At 48.2% G+C, this 23,951-nt stretch overlaps 1 protein-coding gene across 1 annotated transcript; it reads left to right on the forward strand.

The window, feature by feature from the left end:
- Positions 1-1,646: 1,646 nt before the first annotated feature.
- Positions 1,647-23,301, forward strand: LOC131285409 (mucin-19). Its single transcript, XM_058314264.1, has 5 exons — positions 1,647-3,663; positions 19,489-20,447; positions 20,639-21,195; positions 22,353-22,931; positions 23,004-23,301. Exons 1-5 carry the CDS (start codon positions 1,893-1,895, stop codon positions 23,299-23,301), a joined length of 4,164 nt encoding a protein of 1,387 aa, XP_058170247.1. The 5' UTR covers positions 1,647-1,892.
- Positions 23,302-23,951: the final 650 nt, after the last annotated feature.

Here is a 23,951-nt window from a genome sequence, read left to right on the forward strand (position 1 = left end):
TATTTTCGTAGGAGTGCCAGCATGATGTAGTTGCGGTAGCCTAATTGAGACCGGACGGTGGCTAGACGGATCGACGGGAATCGTTGTTTGCTGGGTGGCGGTCTCTACCGGCGACTACACGACGTCGGTGAAGGCCACGATGAACCTCATCATCAGCATAGAGACCGCAGATGGTAATAGATAAACTAACTCGTCAAAGGCCGGCGTCGGGAAGTTTTGATTCCAATGCGTTGGCTGTTTAGTCATTACTTTACATTACAAATTGCCAACAATATCCCTAATCCGATGAAATCGCTTATCGATTCGGGGGCTCAGATTCTACCAAAACCCAAAAGAGGTGTGTTTTTCGGGTTCGTTCTAGGCGATAACCAAATAGAATTCTATGTCTTTATGCAGATTCCTCTACCTTTTTGGATGCCGTCCAAACAATTGGGTTAGTCGGGCCTAGTTTTCCCTTAATCAATCCATCGATGCACACACTAAAGTATGTTAAAGTATGCCTCTCCTGTAGGCCACCGTTGTCTGTCTCTCCGCCTCCGTCTCAAGGGCAAAAGGTTTCTAGCGCACCATCCCGGTAAAGATCCCATCTCCACCAATGAAACTAAGCTAAAGCGCACGTAGAAGTCGGTATAGATGTGTGTGTGTGCTACATGTTGTGTGCCGTTTGCGTGTGGCCCAGTTTATCGTCCCCACCGGTACCGAAGGGTTTTCAGTTTCGTAACACTACGCTAACTGAAGGGCTACTACACGTCGTGGTACGGAACGGAGCGTTGCTACGAATGGTTTTGTAGATAACACAGGATTTTAGTTTAGGAAAGTGATTACTTTTCAGAAATCAGTCCATGGTTGGTTTTTGGAATAGTTTGTGGCTTTAGTGAAGCGAACAATAACACAGTGCTAATATCTGTGGAAAGATATTGTGGCTATTAAGGATAACCGCAATAGAACTAGAATAGAGTTGTGTAATTCAGATTTAGATTCATGACTCTGAATGATTCTTTGCGTTTTAGAGGTTCATGAATCCCCAAAGATCCACCAACTGCCGAAAAGTGACGAGAAAAAAATGAGCAGAGGGTTTTTGGTCGCATGATCTACGCAATGGAAGAATCATGGGGATTCGTGAAATATGAAAGAAAAAAAAGAAAAATTTGATTCGATGACAGATTCGTTAAGATTCATTAAGGTTACGAAAGATTCATCAACCTTTTCGATTCGAATCCCACAAGATTCGTGAGTCCATCTGAATTAATCTTAGGTGTAACATTCATATGAATGAATCTCGCTAAAACATTCCTAGGGCACAACAGTAAACTAGAGTAATTAAATACTCGTGTAACATAAAGCGAAAGCTTACAAGAACCCACAATATGGGAACTGCGAACGTTCGCGAATGGATCAATTTTACTTAGCATTGACAATCATAAACGCTCTAGCAATAAATTTCCAATGACGAACATTAACTACTAACATCGCACCACCCGCTCGTGGCCGTCCTAATTTCGAAGAAAATCTAATAAACTTTAATCTCTTCCAGGAATCACCATTGAGGCCAGGCTAACCATCGCGAGTGTCGCGTCGGCCTATCCAAGGACACCAGCGGAGGATAACTGACGGACGTGAGAAGGAGAGGAGTGCCTGAACGTTACGCGCGGTTTGGTGAATTATCGGTTTGAAGAAACGTACGTGAAAGCTGGCGGTATCTTTGGGGAAACACACTTCAAACGTGTCTGAAGCAGACAGAAACGTCGGATTGGATGCCGAAGTAGGTTTAGCCAAAACATTGCCAAATGCGTACAGTCGTAGAGAGATTACCGAGGCCGCAGCAAGTAGGCACCGCTAGTAACCATTGGCAGTCGTAAACGGACGGCCGGACACGATACGGCGGGACACTCATGGGGGGCAAGCAAAGCCGCCAGCAGCGAGAGCAGAAACAGCAGCAAGCACAGCAGACGACGGAAAAGCGGAAACAGCGAAAGGACAAGAAGTCGTCCAAACGGGGCGCACGAACGACGACCCCTCCTGAGGAACAGCGGGCAAACGGCACGGGAGTCGGTTGCAACGGGGACGTGGTAGTAGTAGCAGCTGATGTCGCCGCGAGTGACTCGCCGGTAAACGTGACCGAAAGTGACGGGCGTCGCTGCGCCAACAACCATAACGGTACGGTGGGAGAAGACAGAGGAGAAGGAGCAGGAGGTGCAGGTTCCGTAACAACCATTACGATTTGCATGCTGAAAATGGAACCGAACGAGACGTCACCGATGGAGGACTGTCCAACCAACGGTGATGGTGACACGGTGGGAGCAGGTGCTACTGCAGCTACCGGCGATGTCGATGAGTCCGTGGAAGTTTCAACAGTGACACCAACACCTACCATCCCAGCTTCGACCGTTGGCGCGGAGTTGCTGACGATGGCGCCACCCCGATGTGGATGCTTTGAGAATGGTAATTGCAGCGGTCCCTCCGGAGGGCAATTCACACCGACGACGACAGCAATGTCGGTGACAGCGGCAAGCAACACAACCACACACCCGATCGTTGCTTCTGGCCCGATTCCGACGATCAAGAAGAGCAAATGCAATTGCAACGCCACACCGATACTGATCGGTACGCCCAGCAGCGCCACGATCGACAATCGGTTGAACAACAACAACAACAGCAACGAGCTCCGTTTGGCCGACAGTGGCCCGACGGTGGTCCTGACGATGCCGGGTGGGCCGACACCAACCACCACGTCATCGCTGGCGGCGGCAACGTCCGCTTCGATGCCATCGGCAGCTTCCTCGCTGACGATGTGGTCTTCCAATCTGACAACCGCCGTCAGCAGCAACAGCAGCGGTGTGGCGTCCCCTGCCCGGTCGCAATCGTTCGGCAACTTTATGCTCACCGCTGGCGGTGGTGGTGATTCCCTTGCCCAGCAGCTGCTGAACCGTCTGCGTCACCATCATCATCATCACCACCATCATCACCACAACCACCATCTGATGCATTTCCTGCACAACCATCATCACCATCACCATGGACCGATGGATGTGGCGCAGCCGGAACTCGCGTCCGAATTGGCCACCGGTGGGTCCAACACACCCGACTGGAGACACCAGGTGCTGCGCCAATGGAACCCGACCGTCCCGCCGACCGGTAGCGAATCGGTGTACGGTCTTTCACCGTCATCGCTGGCCAATCGCGCTACCGCCAGCGGCGGACCCGTTGTTGCACCATCATCATCATCAGCCCTAATCTCTCCCGCGACGCCCTTCATGGATATCGATCTGAAGGACAAACTGGAGGGTCTGGAGCTGGGGCCACGAACGCCCAACAACAATCACAGTCCACAGCCCACGGTGGACACTACCGGCGAACATCCGCGCACCGTCGGCGAGTGTCCGACGTGCTGCGCGATGGCAATGGCAGCGAATGGTGGGTCGGGATCGTCGATCGGTCTGGTCAACACCACCACCACCGGGACAGGTGTGGGAACAAACGCTACCGCCGCCGCTGCCACCGCCACTACCGCCGTCTACAATGGAAACGTTGGCGAGGTGGAGGAAAAAATTCTCAACACGGCCAATCAGCAGCAGCAGACGGCCGGATCAAGAATGTCACCTCCACCACCTGCGTCAGATGTCACTCCGCCCTCGACCGAATCGGCCACCGGCAGCACTAAAGGTAGGTTGGCAAAAGGGATCAACTGACGGCGAGGTTTTTGCAACCAACACCGCTCCTTGGAACCGATCTCTTAGCGTCTCAGTGATCGTGGGAAGTTATTTGACATGGTCATGCGCCAACTTTGCACCGTACCGAAGCCGACGACCACATTTATCACCATTCGTGCATGGTCTGCCTCCCGGTGTTACCGCACCGCTGATGCCTCCTTTTATCCGGTTTTTCGAACCCGCTACGCGCGGAATGATGTCTACCGCTGCTATAGTAGGACAAACTGCATACATACCGCCTTGGTTCGGTGTCGTTCTCTTGCCGACCATTTACGGGACAAGACCACCGCGAGCTTGGCGATGATGCAACCTGCTGGTTCCCCATATATGCAAGGGTTTTGACATTGGACTGTAGGATTTTAGCGGTAGTTTCCCGTGAAAGTCGTCGACTTGATTTTACAGGGGGCTTATTTTCGTCTATCCTATGTTATGTCTACATATATGTTATGAGTTCTTTAAATAGCGACTTAACACTAGAATACATTGCTTTGGAATCTTGCCCGAATGCTTTTTAGTGGTAATTTTGACCAGTATTTTTGAAAACACTATAACTTCACTATTTTTGAAGATTTTTTAATCCATAAACTATTACTTTTTAATACATTTGTTGACTATCTTTTGGCGTTTATAATTTGTGGATGTACCACTTCATCATTCCGCTAGCTCGGTGTAAAGCTGAAATTTTATAATTCAGTCTGTTATAAATCTTTTTCCATATGTGAAGTTATTCTTTAGCATCGATTCCGACACTTTGACACAATATTTTCTAGAAAATATAAATGGTTTTCGATTTCTTCTACGGAAATACTACACTGTTTGAAAGTATCAGAACTATTGCAAGGCAAAGTAAGCAGTAAGTCCCCGTCTCGTCGAAAGGTAACAAGAAAGCTTGCTTTGGAAACAGTTTTCTTTGAACATTTTTCATCCTCTGCATGAACGACCTTGCGTGGGGTTGCCCTTCCCGCCACCCCCTCTCTCGCCATTGCGCTGTGCTCCTTCGGTACCTTTGCCTTATCTGAAAACTACGCGAAACGCGGTGTCCCGGAAAGGCTCCACACCGTTGATCGTATCAAAGGAGAATGGAAAATTGTGAATTCAATTACGCGAACAATCTTGCGTCCGTCAACCGCCGCCCACCCGGCGACTATCGTCATTTTCTTGGCAATATAGTGGCGGGCGACGCTGTGGGGGCGTTCTCGTGTTCGCTCGGTCCCTTCGGCTGAACGACAACCCCCGGCTTTGATCTCGCGGAACGGCGCAGATGGGCGAATTTCCATTCCATTCCGGCGGGCAAAATGGGTTTTCCGCTCTCTCTCTTCCGGGAAAGTAGAAAGGAAAATGGTAACCTTCCGCGTAAGAGAAATAAAATAAAAGCCAATAGCTAACAGCGGCAGCGTTGTCCATGGTGGTGGTGGGAATATACAGACTGCCATCGGTTCCCGTGGGATGCTGTGCAATACCATTCGATGAAACACATTCCCCTTGGTCTCCGTGGCATCCCATTTCTACCGGTTAGCCTTCTTCCGGTGATGCGGAGAATGCACTTCGCTCCGACCAGCGTCATCTTCCTCGAACCACTCAAAGCCGTTCCTCAAAGGATGTCACTGGAAGCTAACGAGAGAAGAGAGGCTAAATGATTTTCCATTAGCAGCGCACAACACACGATGCAAGGGGGTTCGCCGAGGTGTGAGAAATGTGCATTGGCGTTTGATGTCCCGGTGAAATGGGTGGTAATTTTTCACCAGAATTAAGGTTGTCTTCAGCGTCCCCCGGAGAGGTTGTGTCTGATCCTGTTCGCCTCGCTGACGTGCTCTCTTGATTCCAGCGTTGAAAGGAAGGATCAGCGGAATTATTGGAAAAGGAATCTACTACCATCGGGGGAGGTTTATAGCTGGGAACCGGATGCAGTATCAAATGCACACGACTTCTCGTGCTTTCTATTCCGAGAAACACTGAGGTGTCAAGATGTTCGTTGGAATTTGCTGCACGTGTGTGTGTGCCCCGGGGCAGGCCCTTGTGTTTTCTGTGAACTTTTCAATTACCAGCCGTACATTGATTGATAGGTTATGGCTTTTTCCCGTGCTCTGAATGTCGTCTTCCATTTGGTTGGTGAAACAAGCAATTCAACAACAACACAACAGTTTCTAACAAAAATATCCCGGACCTTGGCGCACTTACGGTCCTTTGCTCGCCTGCTCGCTTTGCCAATAACATGACACACGCAGTTGATTGGCACCGTTTGCCTGCTCTTAGGTTTTCTACTTAGACCGTCGGACTTTGTGTTATCGGCCGTTTTCCTGGAATCGAGTTTTCCACGCGCTCGTCGCCCATCACGGTTCACGGTGGAGGAACAAAGAATTGGTGGAACCAATGGTCGGTCAAGTAGTGGTAATACACAGTTGCTAACGGTAGAATGAAATTTGCGACGTTTTTCGCAGAATAGAGATATTGCGGTGCTGGTATAGTGAAGGGGGAGGGGTTGCATACCTTGGGTGAGACGCAGGTGGTTCTCTGGCTGGTATCGCGTAAAGTTCGCTCGAGCGCACCGGGTTCGCATTCCGGATATTTAGACTACACGCTGCTGTTATGACGTTAGCTTGCAACGAATTCTTGGAAATCAAACCACGGGAATATAATGTACAAAGTCGCTGCTTGGAGTTAAGAGAAGAGGGGGGGTACGTCTTGTGGCTTGGAAGGATCGGGCTGGAGCCGGGGTGTGGTGTATGTTTGCTTTTGTGGTACATCGGATCCAGACATGATGTGGTTGATGTGTGCACACTTTTTGGTGCGACGTCCCACGTAGACGGAAAAGGAGTCAGTATGAGGAGCGGGGTACCATGGGGCGAAACTATGAGCTCTCTTAGGTCTTCCCCGGAACCCGCCCAGAAAGGTGAGTCAATTCTGGGAAAGTGTTACCCGTTATCAGCACAAGCGAACACACTCCAACCTGAAGCCAGGAGGTACTGAAAGAGTAGGATCAACCTACGGAGGACCCAACCGCCTCCCTCCGCCGCCTTACCCCTATACGTCACCCTGTGCATGTTCTGTTGCACCATTGGTAATGGACATTTTAGGTCCGCTTTACGCCCCCCTACCCCAATGTGCTGAAAAACGAATTGTGTTACAGGTTAACTCTTTGAAGTGTTCTCGGACTCAAGTTTCCGCTCCAGCTAGCGTCGGACGGCTTCACCGTCCACTAACCGGAGCTAACGGGGTGTGTGGTGTGTTGTCCGATTACCACCTCCATCCGGTTGGAATTTCCTTCCAACCGAACGGTGTTTGCACTGTGTAGGCATTTCTGGCGTACGTTCAAGGGTAGAAATGATATCCTATCCTGGTGTAGAGTCATGGGTTATACGGTTCGGCATAGTTATGCATTAGATAGTCGTGAACTCGGACTTGTCTAACGATATGCGTCCTTCGTGATCGGTTAACGAATTTCAAATGCTTGGTTGTATTGGGCGGCTGCCAAACATTACATAGATCATCGTTTTTATTATGTTCTGAATTGAAACATCAATATTAACCTATTGCAGATGATATATGAGAGCAACTTTAATGGAGTGCTTAATCTGATCGATCGTGTCTGATCCTCAATTTCAATTATTGATCGAATAGAAGTTATTTTCTGTAAAAGAACTCAGTAAAAGAACCTTTGGAAAGTGTTTGGTTTCCTTCTACCCGAACATCGAGAGATGCTTTCGCCACTTTGGCTAAACATTCCAGTGGTCCACTAAGACATTTGACGGAAATCAGACCACTCAACACCGCCGGCAGAAAGAAGCAGTGTGTTGTTTCTTAATTTGTCATTAATTTTGATTTGTCAAAGTCTCTGCACGGAGGAAGACGAACTTCAATTGGATTGGTACCTCCTTACAAGCCGTGAGACAGAGGAAAGTCGGGATGGGATTCAACCTCCGTTGAGACCTCCGGATAGGGACAATCTTTGCCACTTCGTTCCCGAGATCCGATTACCGTAACGAACCGCGTCGGATTCAATTGTCCGCTTGCTCTCTTGCGTCCAAAGGGGCAGAAGCGATTATCGTCGGCCGGAATAGAAGAAGCCTGATTTTGATTGAATTAAAGCGTTCAATATGATAATTGAGCGGTTCCTAAATAAGACCCCCAACCCCCTTGTTGCTCCACACAGCTTATTGGTGTCCCCTAACTCCGATGTCTAGAAATTGGAGTTGAAGACGCTAGAGGCTCCGGCAATTGCTCCGGGTTCTGATAATGTCTTCATGAGGGTTTTTTTTTCCTGGCCCTCGAATGGTTTATGTCGTGCGTTTTCTTATCAACGTTCTGCAGTGCGTACGTTCGCCGTACTCCAAGCACCAGCGGCCATATACCCCATCTCCTCTCCCGGCCCTTCGTCATTCCCACTACCTCTTTGCATTCATAAAACCATCTCCCAAACGGGGCCAGATTCATTGAGCAAGCATTTTTATGAATGAACTCCGGGAGTTTGTGATAAGACGTGAGTGAAGGAGATTGCAATGGTGGGACCAAGGGCACGGTGAAATACGTGTCGCTACCTAGTACTATTAAAACTACGAGCCTAGGGAGGGTTGTGAGTAAACGGAACAGATGAGTAATGAACTTAGGTTGTACGAACTGGTTCCATCGGAGGGCGCGCGATAAATGGTTACCCAATCGGAGCGCGAGCGATAAGAACTTGTGAGGCAATGTTCTTGCTTGCCTTTATTGGTTGTAGTGAAGCTCCGAAAACTAATTTCGTGTTTGGTGATAAGCAACCGGAAATAGTTTTTTTCCGAAGAAGTCGGATATCGATCATGGTTGAGACCTAGTAACAAGTGGCATTGCCATTGACAATCCTAATAAGGTAATGTGAGGCAATATGCCACTCCTTGAGTGGAAAACTTGTCATTAAAACTCTTAGATGTATTCACAAAATGGCCCAAATAAGGAGTTAAAGGGGGTTTTAATTACAGCTAATTATTTGTCGAAATGTTTTCGTCGAGAGTCGATATTTTTTGAGTATCAACAATTTCAACACAAGGTAGAACATGTCAAGAAATCTAGTTAAAGGTGCTTCCAACCCGAAATAAAAATTGGATTTGCTTTAATGCGTTTTATATCATATGTTGAAATGCTGGTGTATCAATATCAGAACATCAATAATTATTTGTGGATGCAGAATACGGTACAACCTTGAGTTAATTTTGCTGAACCAGTCTCATACTGCACAAATTTGGAACTCTCTAAATTTACAGCAGTACATTCGGTTCAACATAGCCCTCTGTGCATATTGCCTCCGAGTGAAGATGTTTTGATTTTTGTCTACCACAACTACAATGCAAGGATTATGAAGCCAATCCTGTTCAGTATTCGTTAGGTAACACATCGAGGTACTTTTTGAATGGATGATGGCAATATTTTATTTTAACTCTTGTTTTTAGGCTTAAAGTATTATAGGGAAATCGGTTGTACGGTTTCAGCCTTAATTTTATTTATCTTATTTTCTCTTTTAAAATCTTTTTGTAAAGCTGTTAAGTTCACATAGGATGTATTAGACACGCCAATGGGCATATTCTATTGCTTTGATTGGATTTAAATGGCGTAGTGCCGGTGGATTTTACCTCACCCTTTTACTGCATCTTACAAACTATGCATATATGGTTATAATCTACCATGAACAATTTGATGAAAGATCAACGTTGCCTAGACCTGTTTGAACTGTTTGAACTGTTTGAACTCCTTTGGGTATTCCCAGTTTTGTGTTCGAAAAATGTTTTATCGTTTTGCTGATAAGCGTATCGCAAAACGGTGAGCAATCAATGCCCAATTGAGTGCGTACACAGAAAGAGTCGGTACTAATAACCATGTAACTAACTTTAACATGCTTTTCTTTTTTGTATATGACTACCCCACCCAGATTGCATCGGGAAGAAGTCTATAGATTATCGGATTTCCCAGATCCGCGCCTGTCAGCTCCGAGTTCCAGTTGCTTATGATCGGCGTGGAATGAATGTGTAGGTCATTGAAGCAGCAAAAGAGGGTTGGTTTGGTGGTTGCAGTATGCACCGGAATCGACACAAATGGCATTTTTCAAACATACCATGTGTGTGTGGTATTTCCTGTTGTTTGCCCGATTCTGCCCGAAATTAATACGAAAGAAATGAGCAATAAAAGTGTGCGATGCGATGATTTGGCAACACACTCGGTAGATTGCATCATGCTTCGAAGTAAAATGGTAAATATTCTCATCTCACAAAATAACGAATCAAAACTAAGAACGAATGATGTATGCATGCATATGTTTTTGCTTTCCCAGTTGAAGATTTCGCAAATATTGGCACAGATGTTGACACATTCTGGTGCTACCAGACACCGCCCGATAGCGCTGATTCTGGTTTGGGCCTCATTTGCCCTCTTTTAGGCCACTTCCGGTGCCTTGCTTGACCTACAGCTGACGTTCATTGAGGTGGGGAGAGAGAGCTCCCCGAACGTCCGAACAAGGGCTTTTTGTCTGTGCATCGTGCGTATCTCCAGTTGGAATTGATAGCCACACGGAGTGGAATTAACAACAACATCCGTCTGTCAGAATGTGGCTAAGGATCAGTGGAAAGGCCACCCCTCTGTAGATCGATGGTCGCGATGATCTACATTGTAGCCGGCCTGAGCGTTCTTAGTAGCTGCGAAGTCGACCGGCTCGTAAGATTACGGGTTGCTTCTCTGCCTCTTCTATTCTGCAACTCCACGCAAGTTCTCCTTCGGTCGCAGGCCAAGTTTCATGCGCGAACCTGTGCGAACACCCCTGCCTGGAGCCAAGTAGAACGTTGATTAGAGCGGAAGTTTTTGCATGGGGCGACGAAGATGTTTATGTTTATAAATTGAAGGCATGTTTCCATGGTCTTTCCCATCCACTGGCGAGGCCAAGGATGGTTCGAGGATTGTCCCAGGAAAGGGTGCATCAAGATGGGTTAGTTTACTCTTTTTGTTTGTATATGTGTGTTTTGTAAACAACTCGCGATCGCGATCGAACAGGATCATTCTTGTCAGAGGATGGCATTTTAATGTGTGTGTTTGTGTGTGTTTGTGCGTCGCCTTCTTGCAAATGGGAGATGTGCTACTACCCCACACGACGTGTGTGAGACTGTTTTTTTTTTGTTGCGAATTGTAGCATCTTCTGGATTTTTACACTTTGCAGTTGCCCCTCGCGTGTCCCCCTTGAGGAGTTCCACTTGAGTTGCCAGGGGGCTTCTGCCACGCATGTGTTGTTGGGTTTATTTCTGATTCGAATAACTCACACAATTGACTCACCCCACCGCGTGCTGCGTGGTTCCACGCCCCACGCGAGGAGGGTCTGTCTTCGTTTGCATCTGCCACGCGATATGCAGGTCGCGTCGAACATGAATGGACTCGCAACGGGCGAGAGCGTCACTGATAAACGTTGTCGACGGTCGGCCCGGCATCTCCGGGGAGGGGGAGGGAGATACGCGGGAGACAGCGGGGATTCTCTTAGTCACCTCTTAATACAGTCAGACAGCCGGCTCGAACCCTCGACAGTCAGTCGACCGCGATCTCTCCAGCCAGACACAAGTCTGTTTTGAAGCACGCTCAAGTCTGTGCGCCCCGCGAGTTCTACGTTAAGAAAGCCGGGCGTCCTTCCAATCGAAGTAGTGGACCTAGCCAGAGGCACGTCTCATCTCATCACCAGTTCTGTGTATCCCCTCTGCCGTGTTCGATCGTGTTCTCGTATTCCGCGAAAGAGGGAAGCTATCTGGGGAGTTGTTTGGCAACGGGCAACACAGTGGCGGCTCCCCGCAATCGCTCGTAGCTTGCGTCACACCTACAACGGCCACACATCTGGTACACTTTCCCTTTCGCACGCGTTCTGAGCGAGCTCGCGCACCCGGTTCGCGCTTTCGCTCACTCCAACATCGCGCTTTCCTATCTCGCGTTCGCGGGTCGCCAACAATATCAGTGGAGATTGCTCGCCAAATTAGTGCAGTTCTTCTACGGCGGCTCCGGGTGACAGTTGGGTGTGTGTGCTTTCAGTGTGCAATTCGTAACCGATCGAAGCCTCTCGAGGGAATCGGTTCGACATACAAGTGAATCATTCTGAGCTAAAATTAGGTGAAAATAGTGATTGGTGGTCGACCCCGTAATTGGACTTGCGACTATCGAAAGGGCAGCTAGTGACGTGCCTTACCTACTTCCTTTCACAACATTCCCGTTCCCGTGTGATGCCCACACGATGACACAAAAACGGTTCCTGGACATGGTGTGCCCATTTCCAATTTTTGGGAAATCGTCCTCATCATCAACAAATGCGTCGGGGAAAGGTTAGTACAGTTGGATCGACTTTCGGATATGAGGGTCGTCCTTGGTTATATCTTCCAAGATCTTTTAGAGTTCTAAGGCGTACCCGTTCTAGGGCACTGCATTACAAGAAGCAATTAAAAGATGTTCAAGAGCCCCCGATGTCGTAGATGTCACCGGAGAAAGACAATTGAAGAACTAGGCGACATTAATTCGGTGACCAATCTCCCTCTGCGGGTCGATTCAATTCACTCGAATTCCTACGCGAAGCATCTACGGCCACTCTCGTGCCCATCCACAAGTGTGGGGTTTTTCTTGAAAGGGCGAAGCTTAGAAAGCGACGTTAATAACATTTACCCCTCAATTACTCTATAAACAACACCCTCTGACCCCGCCTCCTGCTTGTGAAACGAGGAATGGGGGGAGCGATACTGTTCTCAGGCAGCAATTAGTTAAAGAGCCTTTCCGATGGTGAACCGGACCTCCATTTTTCTCCTTCCATTCCTTCTTAAAGTTCTTGCACACATTGCCAATGTTGGCGCCAACTTTCACTGCCAATATGCAGATTCTATGGTATCGCCATCTGTCGGAAAAGTTTGCAACCAAATATTGCTCAACCAAAAAATTTTGGTTGCAACCTCGCCAATGTTTGACAATTCAATATTACCTAGTACAGAAATGGTAAACAAACCAGTATACCAAGCGTAAACAACCATTCGCATTCAAACACAACTGGTGTTGTTTATTTTTAATGTAAAAACGAGTATAGAATGAAATTTAAAACAATGTTGTCGTCGTCAACTTGTCGACAACTTGCGCTGATACTTCACACATGAGCAATGCCAAGGTAAGCTATTCTGACAGAAAAACAGAGGTTGTCAAGTATTGCTTTGGTATTACCTTGGCAGGCATTGCTCAGGTGTGCAAGACTTTTTAGTCTCGACCGTTCAGAGTACTTTCGCTGGAAACGGTATGATGGTTCCAGAAGCGAGATCCAAATGACTCATGTGGAATATCTCGGACACATTCGGCGCCGTTGCTTCTGGGAAGTGGCGTTCTCCAAATCCTGCGTTGTCTGCCGGAAATCCCTTTGTCTCCAGTATTCTCCGAACTTCGGACTTCGCGAATTACCGCCATGTGCGCGAACCCGACATGTGTGTGACTCAGTCGAGCACACGTTTTGTTGCTCCCGATGGCGTCAAACAGCGGCGCGTTCGCCTTTCGGCGTCGTCAGGAGACCGGCGTACAGCTGTTTGTCTTTCGATGAATCAGAGTTTTCACTTCACCTGTGCGCGGGTGTAGAGTTGAATTCCGAGAGCGAAGCAAAACAAAAAAAAACAAGAATTACATCAGAATATCTTGATGAAGAAATATGTTTTTGTTTTTGTAGTAATTTCTAGATTTCTAGAGCTCAGTGTTTCTTGGAACATCTGAATGATGTAAGGCTCTGTATTGATCGTAGAGTTCGTAAAATTGAGGCACTCGAGGGAAACAAATATTATGCATACAATAGTACCGATTCTTCGAATTCTTTTTGATGCAGATAGGATTTCTTATTCAACTCGGCTGATGGAGTTGGGCAGAAAAGTGAGTTATTTTTCCGGCGAAAGATAATTTCGCAACTCCGGTGCAATCACGCCAATATCCGAGAAGTAAACTGAACGAGTCGTCGTCTTCGCTTCGCCTTAGAGCGATCAAAGGCGAATCAGTGTGAACTTTCTTTTCGCTTTTCGGTGGAACTGCCCTTGGCCCACGGCGTTATCTCGCCCGCCCGATCAGTCAACATATTTTGATGGACGCGGCTTTGGCGGCCCCGCGCGCAAGCTGATGAATTATTCGGTAGAACTCGGTAGTTTACAAGTTCGTGCTTTGATTTACGTGTTTATGACTGTGTACAGACCGTGACGACCTCTCTCTCTGTGGCGCGTTGCGGTTCAGCCTGGTGGCGTCGTCGTCAGCGGGGATGAATAAGCAAGCAGCCGGCGAAACGGCGACGATGGAGATGTTCGCGGAATCGATGAATGCTGGGAAGCTACCTTCCCCGCTCTCTTGAGATTGAGATTGTTTATCCGAGGGTTGATCAATCACCGATGTTTCGCGGAATGGTGGAAAGTTTCTTAAAACTCCCGCGTGCGTTCGACGAAAAGGAAACGGTATAAAATGTGCCAAATGAATTGGGGTTCGATTGCCAAATTAATTTGACTACCGACACCTTTCAGCAAACCGTGCGAATGGCAAGCAACCCCCCCTCCCCACTAAACTTGTTCAAAAACACTCTAATGGCAACGAGACACAATACGTTTACTGTACTTAAGCTCGTACAATTGATACATTCATTAATCAGCCAAAACAAGCTTTCCGATTTGGGGCACAAATTGGTGCAAACTTAATTGCTGAAGTCGGGTTCAAATTGAGCAAATCAATAAAATTGAAAAGTAATAATAAATAAATAACTAGTCATAGTTCGGGGCTTCGTTGGCGTCCCTTTACCCGGGACGATGGTTGTAATCGATGGCCAAATGGTTTAGTACTGGGGTCGGTACACGATTTCCAAAAAGGGCCAGACGATTAAAGAAAACCACAAAGCGCGGGCCGGATAACTTAAACGATTATCTCATGTTTTCACAGTAATATTTAACCCTTTTGAATCGAGTATAAACTTTTTAAATAGTAAAGTAACATAAACATTGATTTAGGCTAAAACATTTCAAATAATATCGATAAACTTTTTTTAACTTCGATTGCTTTTCAAAATTGTACTTAAAATGAGTCCTGCACACAAATTATTTTAAAATATCTTAGTTTATCTGGTGTACTCTCTAACTGACAAAAACAGCTTCGATAAGTTTTTAGCATTGCGAGTATTGCAAAGTAAAAGAGTGATTGTCCTCGGGTTTTCTGACGAGATTCTCGACGCTTGGAAAGTTTAGAACGATCAATAATACAAATGCGGTAGAAAAAGTCTAATAAAGTATAAGAAAATGTCACCTGCTATTAAACAACTCGTTGAATAACTTTAATCTTCATTTTGGTTAAAAAAACAAAACTGACAAACCGATAGCAATTGAGATGGGTTTTTTTGTTTTTATTACGAGCCCGATAACATCAGTTTGCGGACCAGACTTTGCCGACCCCTGGTTAGGTATTAAATGATAACATTTGTCACTGTCACAAGTTCAAGCTCGAATCGATCGATTCAATGTAGTTGTCACTAGCTTCCCACTGAAAAACTTACACCAACTTTCTCGGCGATAGTTTTGGGGTAAAGTTTGTTTTACGCTAATTATCACGAAGGGACATGGAATAACAAGGTGCTGTTGTGACATTCGATGACAAACGAGTAGAACGAAGACGAAAAGTAAGAAAAGTAATTCCATGACGTAAGCAAATTAAGCAAGGTCGGTGCAACTAAGCCGTTAACATTGTTCCGGTTCCCTGGGTTTCGATTTACGTCAACTTGTGCGAAAACTGTCTTTCACTGTTCGATCAAGTTGCTTTTTTATAAAAGATATTGAAAATAGTGATATTTGCAGTGTTTTTAGAAAACAAATTAAAAAAGATTTCCTTACGATATATAAATAAGAATAACCATAACTGGTAAAGAATAAACAAACAAGGAAATCTTATTACGCATATGGTTTATAAGGATAAAGGTTATAGAATATTGACATAATGTTGTAAATCCGGGATTCCTTCTCATCGAATAAGTCGATAAGGGCAAATGTAAGGTAGATAAGGGCAGAATGTTTCATCTGAGTTCATTCATGAATGCAAGTTCAAAAATACGAATGGTCCATACAATGTCGTCATTATTTTTTTTTTAGAATAATCCATAAATGATCACGATCATCGGACGTGCCAGCATACAGGCAATCCCAAGAGGTCAAAGGATCACTTGACAACAGGCCTTCCTTTCCTTGTTCCCCGCCTGTGACAACTTCTGAACCACTTTGTCCATTATCGAGGCTCGCGGAAATTGGCGAACTTTTTTTTTTTGGTTTATGGTTCGCCGCGTTATGTCGCGATCGTAAAGCGGCTGCTGCAGCCCTAAAAAAGACAACGTAAGAAGTTGATGCCTTCGCTTTGACTACGATCCTCTCGGGTCGAATGTCTTGTGCACACAAGCAGAAAGTGCGTTGGTCTGGAGGAGGCACTGATGAACTGCAAGTGGAGCGTCGCATATGAGGCCACTGCGTCGTTTGCTGGCCATGGCATGCAAACATCTCCACACATGCACGCTCCTGATAGAGTTGGAGTTGATTGCGCACAGATGTTGGCATTTTTTGTATGTTTGCATACGGTACAATTTAGGTTATTCCAACGAATCGCGGACGTGTGGTTACTCAGGCACACTTTCTCTGATCGCTACCTATTTTTCTTTTGCAGCAGCTCCCTTGCTCTGTCGCCCTTCAGGACTTTGTAGGGCGTTTCTTTCTTTGTCGGCCTCGCAAAGCGCAGTTGCGAAGGCGGCTGCAAATCGCCCGATGTCTGCCCGAAATTATAAGCGACATAACCAAACAGCTGCGGCCAATCCTTGTACAGCAACGACGAACGATGGAAAAAGGTTGCAGCTGTGCGATAAGAGCACAGAGAGAGGGTCTCAAAAACTGTCGTTGTGCCTCATGGCTTGAGGAGGTACCCCGAACCCGGAGCACGTTGCTCTGCAAACAGAGTTACGGCAACGTAATGTGTGTTGCGCCTGTCCTGACACGTTTCGACATGATTCGACAGCAGACATCCCTTCCTTCTGGAGGGCAAGAGGCGCCTGCAGATGTGTGTGTTTGTGACACCAGCGTGTTCTGTTCACCACAGCACAGCTGATTAAAATGATCCTGTTCCGCGAAACGCTGTCAAAGGCCGAGAGCTTGCCCTCATCGGGGATGGAGTGTCGGCAGCTGACCTTCCTTTTTATGTAGATTTTCGGAAGGACTCTGCCGACCGCCGGACCTTTCGGGGGAATTGAAGGAAACCCTGAAAAAGACACCCTCTCCTCACCGGTACACACGGTGTTGATCAAACGGACACAGTTAACGACCTTCGGCCGGTTGCCTGTAATGGCCCTGCCTTCTTGCCCCTCGCTTGGCAATTATCTCTTTGTCTTCCGCTTCTGGATTTACCCGATTGCCTACGGACTGTCAACGGAGAAGGGAGTACCGGTGGTTGCTGTGTCCCTTTCGGAACCTTCGGGTCGGGATGGGATGTGTTCGGGTTAACTGGAAAATCCGTTTCCCGGAAGGACCAATCTGCGTACGGGCTCTTTTTTAATGAAGCAATGGACGTTGTGCGCTATTTGCAATTTTGGGAGGAATATGCAAATTTTTCGAACCTCCGTTAGGTCATCGAAAGTCCGTCGGAAAATGGAAAACGCATAACGACACCCGAGAAAGGACCAGAGGTCTGGTGTGGTGTTTCAACGTGCAGCACACAACCACACGACGAATGTTTGGTAAATTGAATTTAGAGCTTTCCGAACGTCGCCGTGTCACCAGCACAAGCGAGGACGAACAAGGACGAGTCCTCGGGGCCTCGGAGAGCTCGCTTTAGACGAGACGGAGTCATAATCCGAGGGAGAGAAAGAGAAGGATAGATCCGTGGTATTGAAATCCGAGATGGAGGATGAAATATACGAACTCCGGACAATATGCCCAAGGGGTGTGTGTGTGTGTGTGAGTGGTGTTGTGCGAGGTGCGCCTCTGGTATGTGACCCGACCCGAGGGGAAGAGATCGTTCCAATGGCAATTGTTTGCTGGTTAGATTAGTTTTCCTTCCTGGTATCCTTTTTCTGTGCTCGTTAGGAGTTTACTTGATCCTTTTTTGCTTTACCTCCTGTTCAACCACGTGTCCGCTCTTGTCTATCCGCTGGAGGATATGAAGTCAGTCAGTAGTCTAGAGTTTTTCGCACCAAATTCAGAAACATACAAACACATGGCTTCATTTGCAACAACCGAACGTTTTGTCACAATGTGATTTTTGGGTCTAAATAATACGTTTTCGATGTCTTCTTGGAAATGCTGTTTGGGAGAACGAGATATGGCCGTACCCTTATATGGCATCAGCCAGCGCCCCGCGGGTTTGCGTATCGCCTGGTCGGCCATTTGCTTCCAGCTTTGACCTTTTTCCCCGCACTGGAAAAGTCACTTCGATCTAGGAAAAGAAGCCTCGCCTCCGTAGAACGGTCTATTTTCCTTTCGGGTGGATATTTGCTTCCTACCGAGAACTGGGCAAACTTTTTCCGGCAAAGATCGATCGTTTCCCTCGTCCTCTCGAAGATCTGCGTTTGCGTCGGCCATTTTGTCCGGTAGGGATCCCGCAGTGTTCCGGGAATGCTAACTCCGGTAGAGCCGGCCTCGTCCGCTCTTCCAGTTCATCCGCGCGGCGTAGATTGATACTTGCAAATAAGCGCACGCTTTACCCGGTAGCCTTGGTGTTCCGGGAAGCTGGTGCTTTTCCACCAGGGCCAGGATGGAAAACAGCAAATTCGTGTCCAGGTCACTGCGGCGCTAACGCTAAACTTCCTCCCTCTCCCGCCTGGGAGCGGGCGAGCGGTGGGTTTAGTTCTGCGATGAAGTGGATTGGAAAATCATATTTTGTACGGATTTCCGGAACGCAGAGGTTCGATCGGTTGATTTCGGTGAATTTGAGCACCCAGGATAAAATGAACTTTTGGCCTAGTTACTCCTGGCCACCCGTATGCGGGATAGTGTCTCCCACGGCTGTGGAACTCGTTCCGGAATGCTCGCTCTTCAAGGTGGTTCAATCTCTAGTGGCTTTGAAACAAAAGTGTCAGTTCCAGTTTTTACTCCTAAATCCATCTATGTCTACGTGTCATTACGTAGAATGCATTACCAGGGTGTGGAAGAATGTTGGTACCAAATTCCAAAAATTCTGGAACTCTAAGCGACAACCATCACACACTGGTGTGGCACAATTTTAACGTACAAACTTTTGGAAATTCTGGAACTCTAACTTATAACGACGTACGGGAAATGTTCGTGGTTCGCGTGAAGCGAATGATCGCATTTCTCCGTTTCCCTTGAAGACCTTTCGCATGTTTTGGAGGATTTGAAGAAAAGACCAAGTGACAGAAAAAAAGGACACATTGTATTTAAAAATTGTAAAGCGAGAAGGTAAAAACAGGCCTTGTTTAGATAGATGGCATGTAACAGGGGATGGTGGTGGTGGGTTCTCCGTTCCGGGTCACCGAAGGCTTTGAGCTTTTGCGCCAAGCCAAACTTCCTGGAAGTGTCTTCAGGTTAATAAGATTTCTCTCGCACACACAAACAAGCACACACACACACACAGCATCCTCGTCCCACGGACGCATTCTCTGCTTCGTCTCGGTTTGCTCTCCGTCCCATTATGTTCGTGTCTCCCGACAATCGCTTGCTCACTCACTCCTCGGAAAGGACTGCCAAGGACTACGCATCGTCGTTTACCCGAGAATACCTCTCACTTACTCTTTCTCTCGTTTTGTCCTTCTCTCCCTTCGCAGCTGTGCCGAGTACGGTGGCATCCTTGACTGCCGCCGCTGCTGGCAGCTCAACGCAGTCCGACGCAGGCAAGGATGATGCTGCTGCTGCTACCCGAACCGTCACCGCCCCCGCCGCCGTTACTGCAGCCGGCCGTGACCAGATCGTGGTGGATGGTAATTCCCCGAAACAGACAACAGCGGCAGCTTCATCGAACGTGGCTCCGACGGGTTCGGTAGCTCCGACCAGCGACAGTACGTCCACGACCACGGTCGCTGCAGCATCGTCTTCCACACGGTTGCTGGCGAAAACAACTCCGGCGACGACCGCGACGACGACGACGACGACAGTTCCAACTTCCTCCAGCACCAGTGTAGCTTCGTCCCCCGGTGGACAGTGCTGTCGCAAGCAGTCACCCTCGTCGGGTTCATCTTCCGCCGCGGCCACACTGCTGCACACCCTGTCGCTGTCCGGCAGACGCTCGAGAAACTCTTCCACGACACCGCCGTGCAGCTGTACCTGCTGTTGTGGCAACAACAACAACAACAACAACGCGGACGTTACCGTAGAGCCATCGCAGTCGAGATCGGCCTTCACCAACTGGATCTCCGGTGGCCAGAAGACGGCGGATCGAAACAGTACCAGTGCTGTCCCATCATCGTCCGGAAGTAACACTAAATCGAAGAAGCCTAACTGGCGCGTTTCGCTAAACTGCACGATACGTCGAGCGGCCGGTGGCGGTAGCTCCAGTGGAGGTGGAACGGCCGGACCGAGCGGTAAAGCACGATCGTCGACCACGAGTGAGAAGTTCCCCGTGGCCAACGGCGGTAACAACGCCAACAACGTATTGTCCTCAACGGGAGGTGACCTCGGCCACAACAACAACAGTATTGCATCAGCGAGCGGAAGCACCTCCCATCGGGGAAGCTCGCTGATATCGTCGAGCGTTTCGGCAAAACTTCTTAAGAGCGAAACCGATAAGGTAAGCATATGCATCACCTGAAGGGATAAATGTCTGGTGGATGAAATGTACCACGCGAAACGATTAGATAGCGTTCAGTGGAATCTGCAAGGAGGCTTAGTACATTCGTGTTATGCAGCATGTGTTTTAGTCTGGTTTTTAAGCGCGTACTAAATGGTTTATCCTGTTGTTTTTCCTTCCTCTCTCTAAAGGACGATACATGCGTGTGCACGGCTTACCGAAAGATGAGTGAATCGCCACCGCCGCCACCGCAGCTATCGGGCGGAACAGTATCGCCGGGTCGACCGTTAAGTCCCCTGCTACCAACCAGCCCTGCAACGGATGATCCATCGTTCATCCCGCTCAACATGCTCTCACTCGTCGCATCGGGAGGAGCTGGTGGTGGGGCAACAACGCAACCACAACCCGCCGGAATGTCTCTACCGGTGCCGGCCGAATCGTTCTCGTCGCTGCTGCACAATCATCACCATCATCTGCACCATCATCATCATCACGCGATGGCCGCAGCCGCCCTGGTTGCCGCCGATCATCATCATCACCCGTCGTTCTTCTTCCCCACGTCGACGGCGGCCACTACCGCCGGTGGTTCGGCTACCGGACCGGCAGCCCATGTGGTTGGACCGAGCGTCTCCGGGGGCAGTGTAGTGGCCGGCCGTGGTTCGTCGCTGTTCGGCAACCTACCAGCCCACCCGTCGCCCAACGGCGTCATACTGCTCTCCGACCCGTCCGGAGTGTTCGATCTTGCTAGGTAAGTGAAGGTCGACGGACGACAATCGGTTTTGGTCGACAGATGACACCATGTGACAAGGGAAGATAAAAGACTTGTGATAGCAAGGAAAGGATGCGCTTTTCCAATGAACAGGATTATCCAGATAAAGCAGTCGCATTTCAGTGAATCAGTGCAGAGTGCTTCTCTAATCCCCTGGTGAATGCACCGTATTGGGGATTAAGTGTAGATACTGTTGTGAAATGAGCATATTATTTACGCCTGAAACAATGTGATGGGATAATCCATTGTGTGTGCTCAACGTTCGCCATAACGTTTGTAAAGGATAAGATTCAATATAATTCTCTTTCGCGCACTGGTGAGCTTTGTAACTGATCTGAAATGAATAATCGATTGAAGTTTTTCTGGGAATGGGAATTACTAGAATTTAATAACATTTGTAGTTTTTATCTTCCGTCATTGAATTGATATTTCAAATTCAGATTCATAACTCTGAATGTTTCTTTGCGTTTTAGCGATCCATGGATCTTTTGATGAGAGTTTCATGAATCCCCCAAAGGTACATCAACTGATGAACAGTGATGAGCAAAACATCAGTAAAGGGACCACTTTTTTTTTTGTTTTGGTTGCATGATCCACGCCAATGAATCGCGGAGATTCATGACAGGTCCATGAAAGATTCATGAAAGATTCATTATGGTTTGAAGATTCGAATCCCTAAAGATTCATGAATCCATTTGAATCAATCTTAGGTGAAAGATTCATATGAATTAATCTCACTAAAAGATTCATACCGCACAACACTATCTGTGATCTTGTCGATCGATAGCGTGATAATAAGCAAAGTAATGTAATGTAGTTAGTGATGAGAGTAGCGATTCCTTAGAAAATTTGCATCAGACAGGACAATTGTGATGATTCGAATCTTTTAGTAACTCTTCTGTGATTTTAAAGCATGAGAAATGAGTCATTATTTGCCTGAAAGATTGGAATTCTTACCAGGGATTCGAATACCAAGAGAAAGAGAATAAAATTACTAATCGTCACAGAGATAAGGACTCAATAGATGTTTTAACATTTTATTCGATATTGTGTAACTGAAACGATTTTGTAAATCAACAAGACTCTTATGTTCTAATCGAATTTTATTCACTTTTATTTCTTTCTCACTTTTACAGCGACGATTTTTCGCTGGAAGACTGCGACGAACGGGCACGAATTCAGCGCGAATTGGAAATCCGCGAGGGAGTTGATGCGCCTCCAAACTTCCACCCGCGCCGTCTCATGTCCGGTGGCACAATCTCGGCCGGTCCAGCCGCCAACCATCCGATAGCATTCTTCTACTCTCGCGACCTGATGCAGCGGGGATTGCTGATGGCGAACCGGTTCATCCAGCCGCTCGATGCGGCCGCGGCCGGAGGTTGCCCGGCTGGAGCGGCCGCCATGGCTGCAGCGGCGGCCGCTGCCGGACGAGGAGGTGCCGGTGCCGTTGGGGCCGCCGCCTTCGGTGGGCTGCGCATACACTCGCAGGTCGACTTCATCCACTGTCTCGTGCCGGACCTGCAGAAGATTACCAGCTGCAGCTTCTACTGGGGCAAGATGGACCGATACGAGGCCGAGCGGTTGCTCGAGGGCAAACCGGAGGGTACCTTCCTGCTGCGCGACTCCGCCCAGGAGGAGTTCCTGTTCTCCGTCTCTTTCCGCAAGTACAACCGGTCGCTGCACGCTCGGATCGAGCAGTTCAATCACAAGTTCAGGTAAGGGTGCGCAAACTCGCACGTTTCGAGTCAATCGATTCTATCGTGTACCTTCGCCTCTTTTGCTTACAGTTTCGATTCCCGCGATCCGGGTGTGTACACGGCTTCGACGGTGACCGGTCTGCTCGAGCACTACAAGGATCCGTCCTGCGTGATGTTCTTCGAGCCGATGCTGACCTACCCGCTGAATCGCAACTTCAGCTTCAGCCTGCAGCAGCTCTGCCGGGCTGCCATCGTCAGCAACACGACGTACGACGGCATCAACGAGCTGGCGCTACCAAAGTCTCTGAAGGCGTACCTAAAAGAGTACCACTACCGACAGCGGGTCCGTTTCCGGCCACTGGACGAGCATCTCTACTCCAACGCGTAGCTGCTTGATCAACATGATGACGGTCCAGCCGAAGATGACGACGACGACGACGACGACGATGATGACGATGATTATACCGGTGGCGGTGGTGTTGTTGCTGGGCATGGTGATGATTTGGAAACATCCCGTTTGTTCCCGCAACCGACCCACGTCTTCTTGCCCATGGCGGAGGAGTTCTTATTAAGCACGACGTTCCACGGCACCTGCCTTCATCAGCATCATCATCATCATCACCATGGTGGCCGACGGTTCGTGTGCGTCCAGGTCCAACGGAAAGGTAGCCAAAGCAAACCGACTCCCCCAGCAAAGCATTCTAAAAAACGCTCGTTGCGTAGTCGCTGGAGGCGTCGTATTTACCAGCGTGGAACTGACCACGAGCAACACCTGGCGGCGGTGGTACCATCGCCAACGGCTTCGTCTTCCTCTCGCTGGACATTTGTGCTAAAACGGTTCCTTAGGCGTCACCGGCGGGCGGTGATGACAACAGCGTGCCACACCAAGTGGTAACCACAGCAGCAACAGTGGCCAGTGGCATTCCTGCCGCGCAAAACCCTTTCGTTAGCTTTATTTATTCACGCACCCGCGGAAGTGTGGAGTGCATGGCACTGCGGGAATGATCGACGGCGACCACACCACGGATGCGGTTGTGC

Source organism: Anopheles ziemanni, chromosome 3 (genome assembly GCF_943734765.1).
Source record: "Anopheles ziemanni chromosome 3, idAnoZiCoDA_A2_x.2, whole genome shotgun sequence".
In the NCBI taxonomy this organism is placed as follows: Eukaryota; Metazoa; Arthropoda; class Insecta; order Diptera; family Culicidae; genus Anopheles; species Anopheles ziemanni.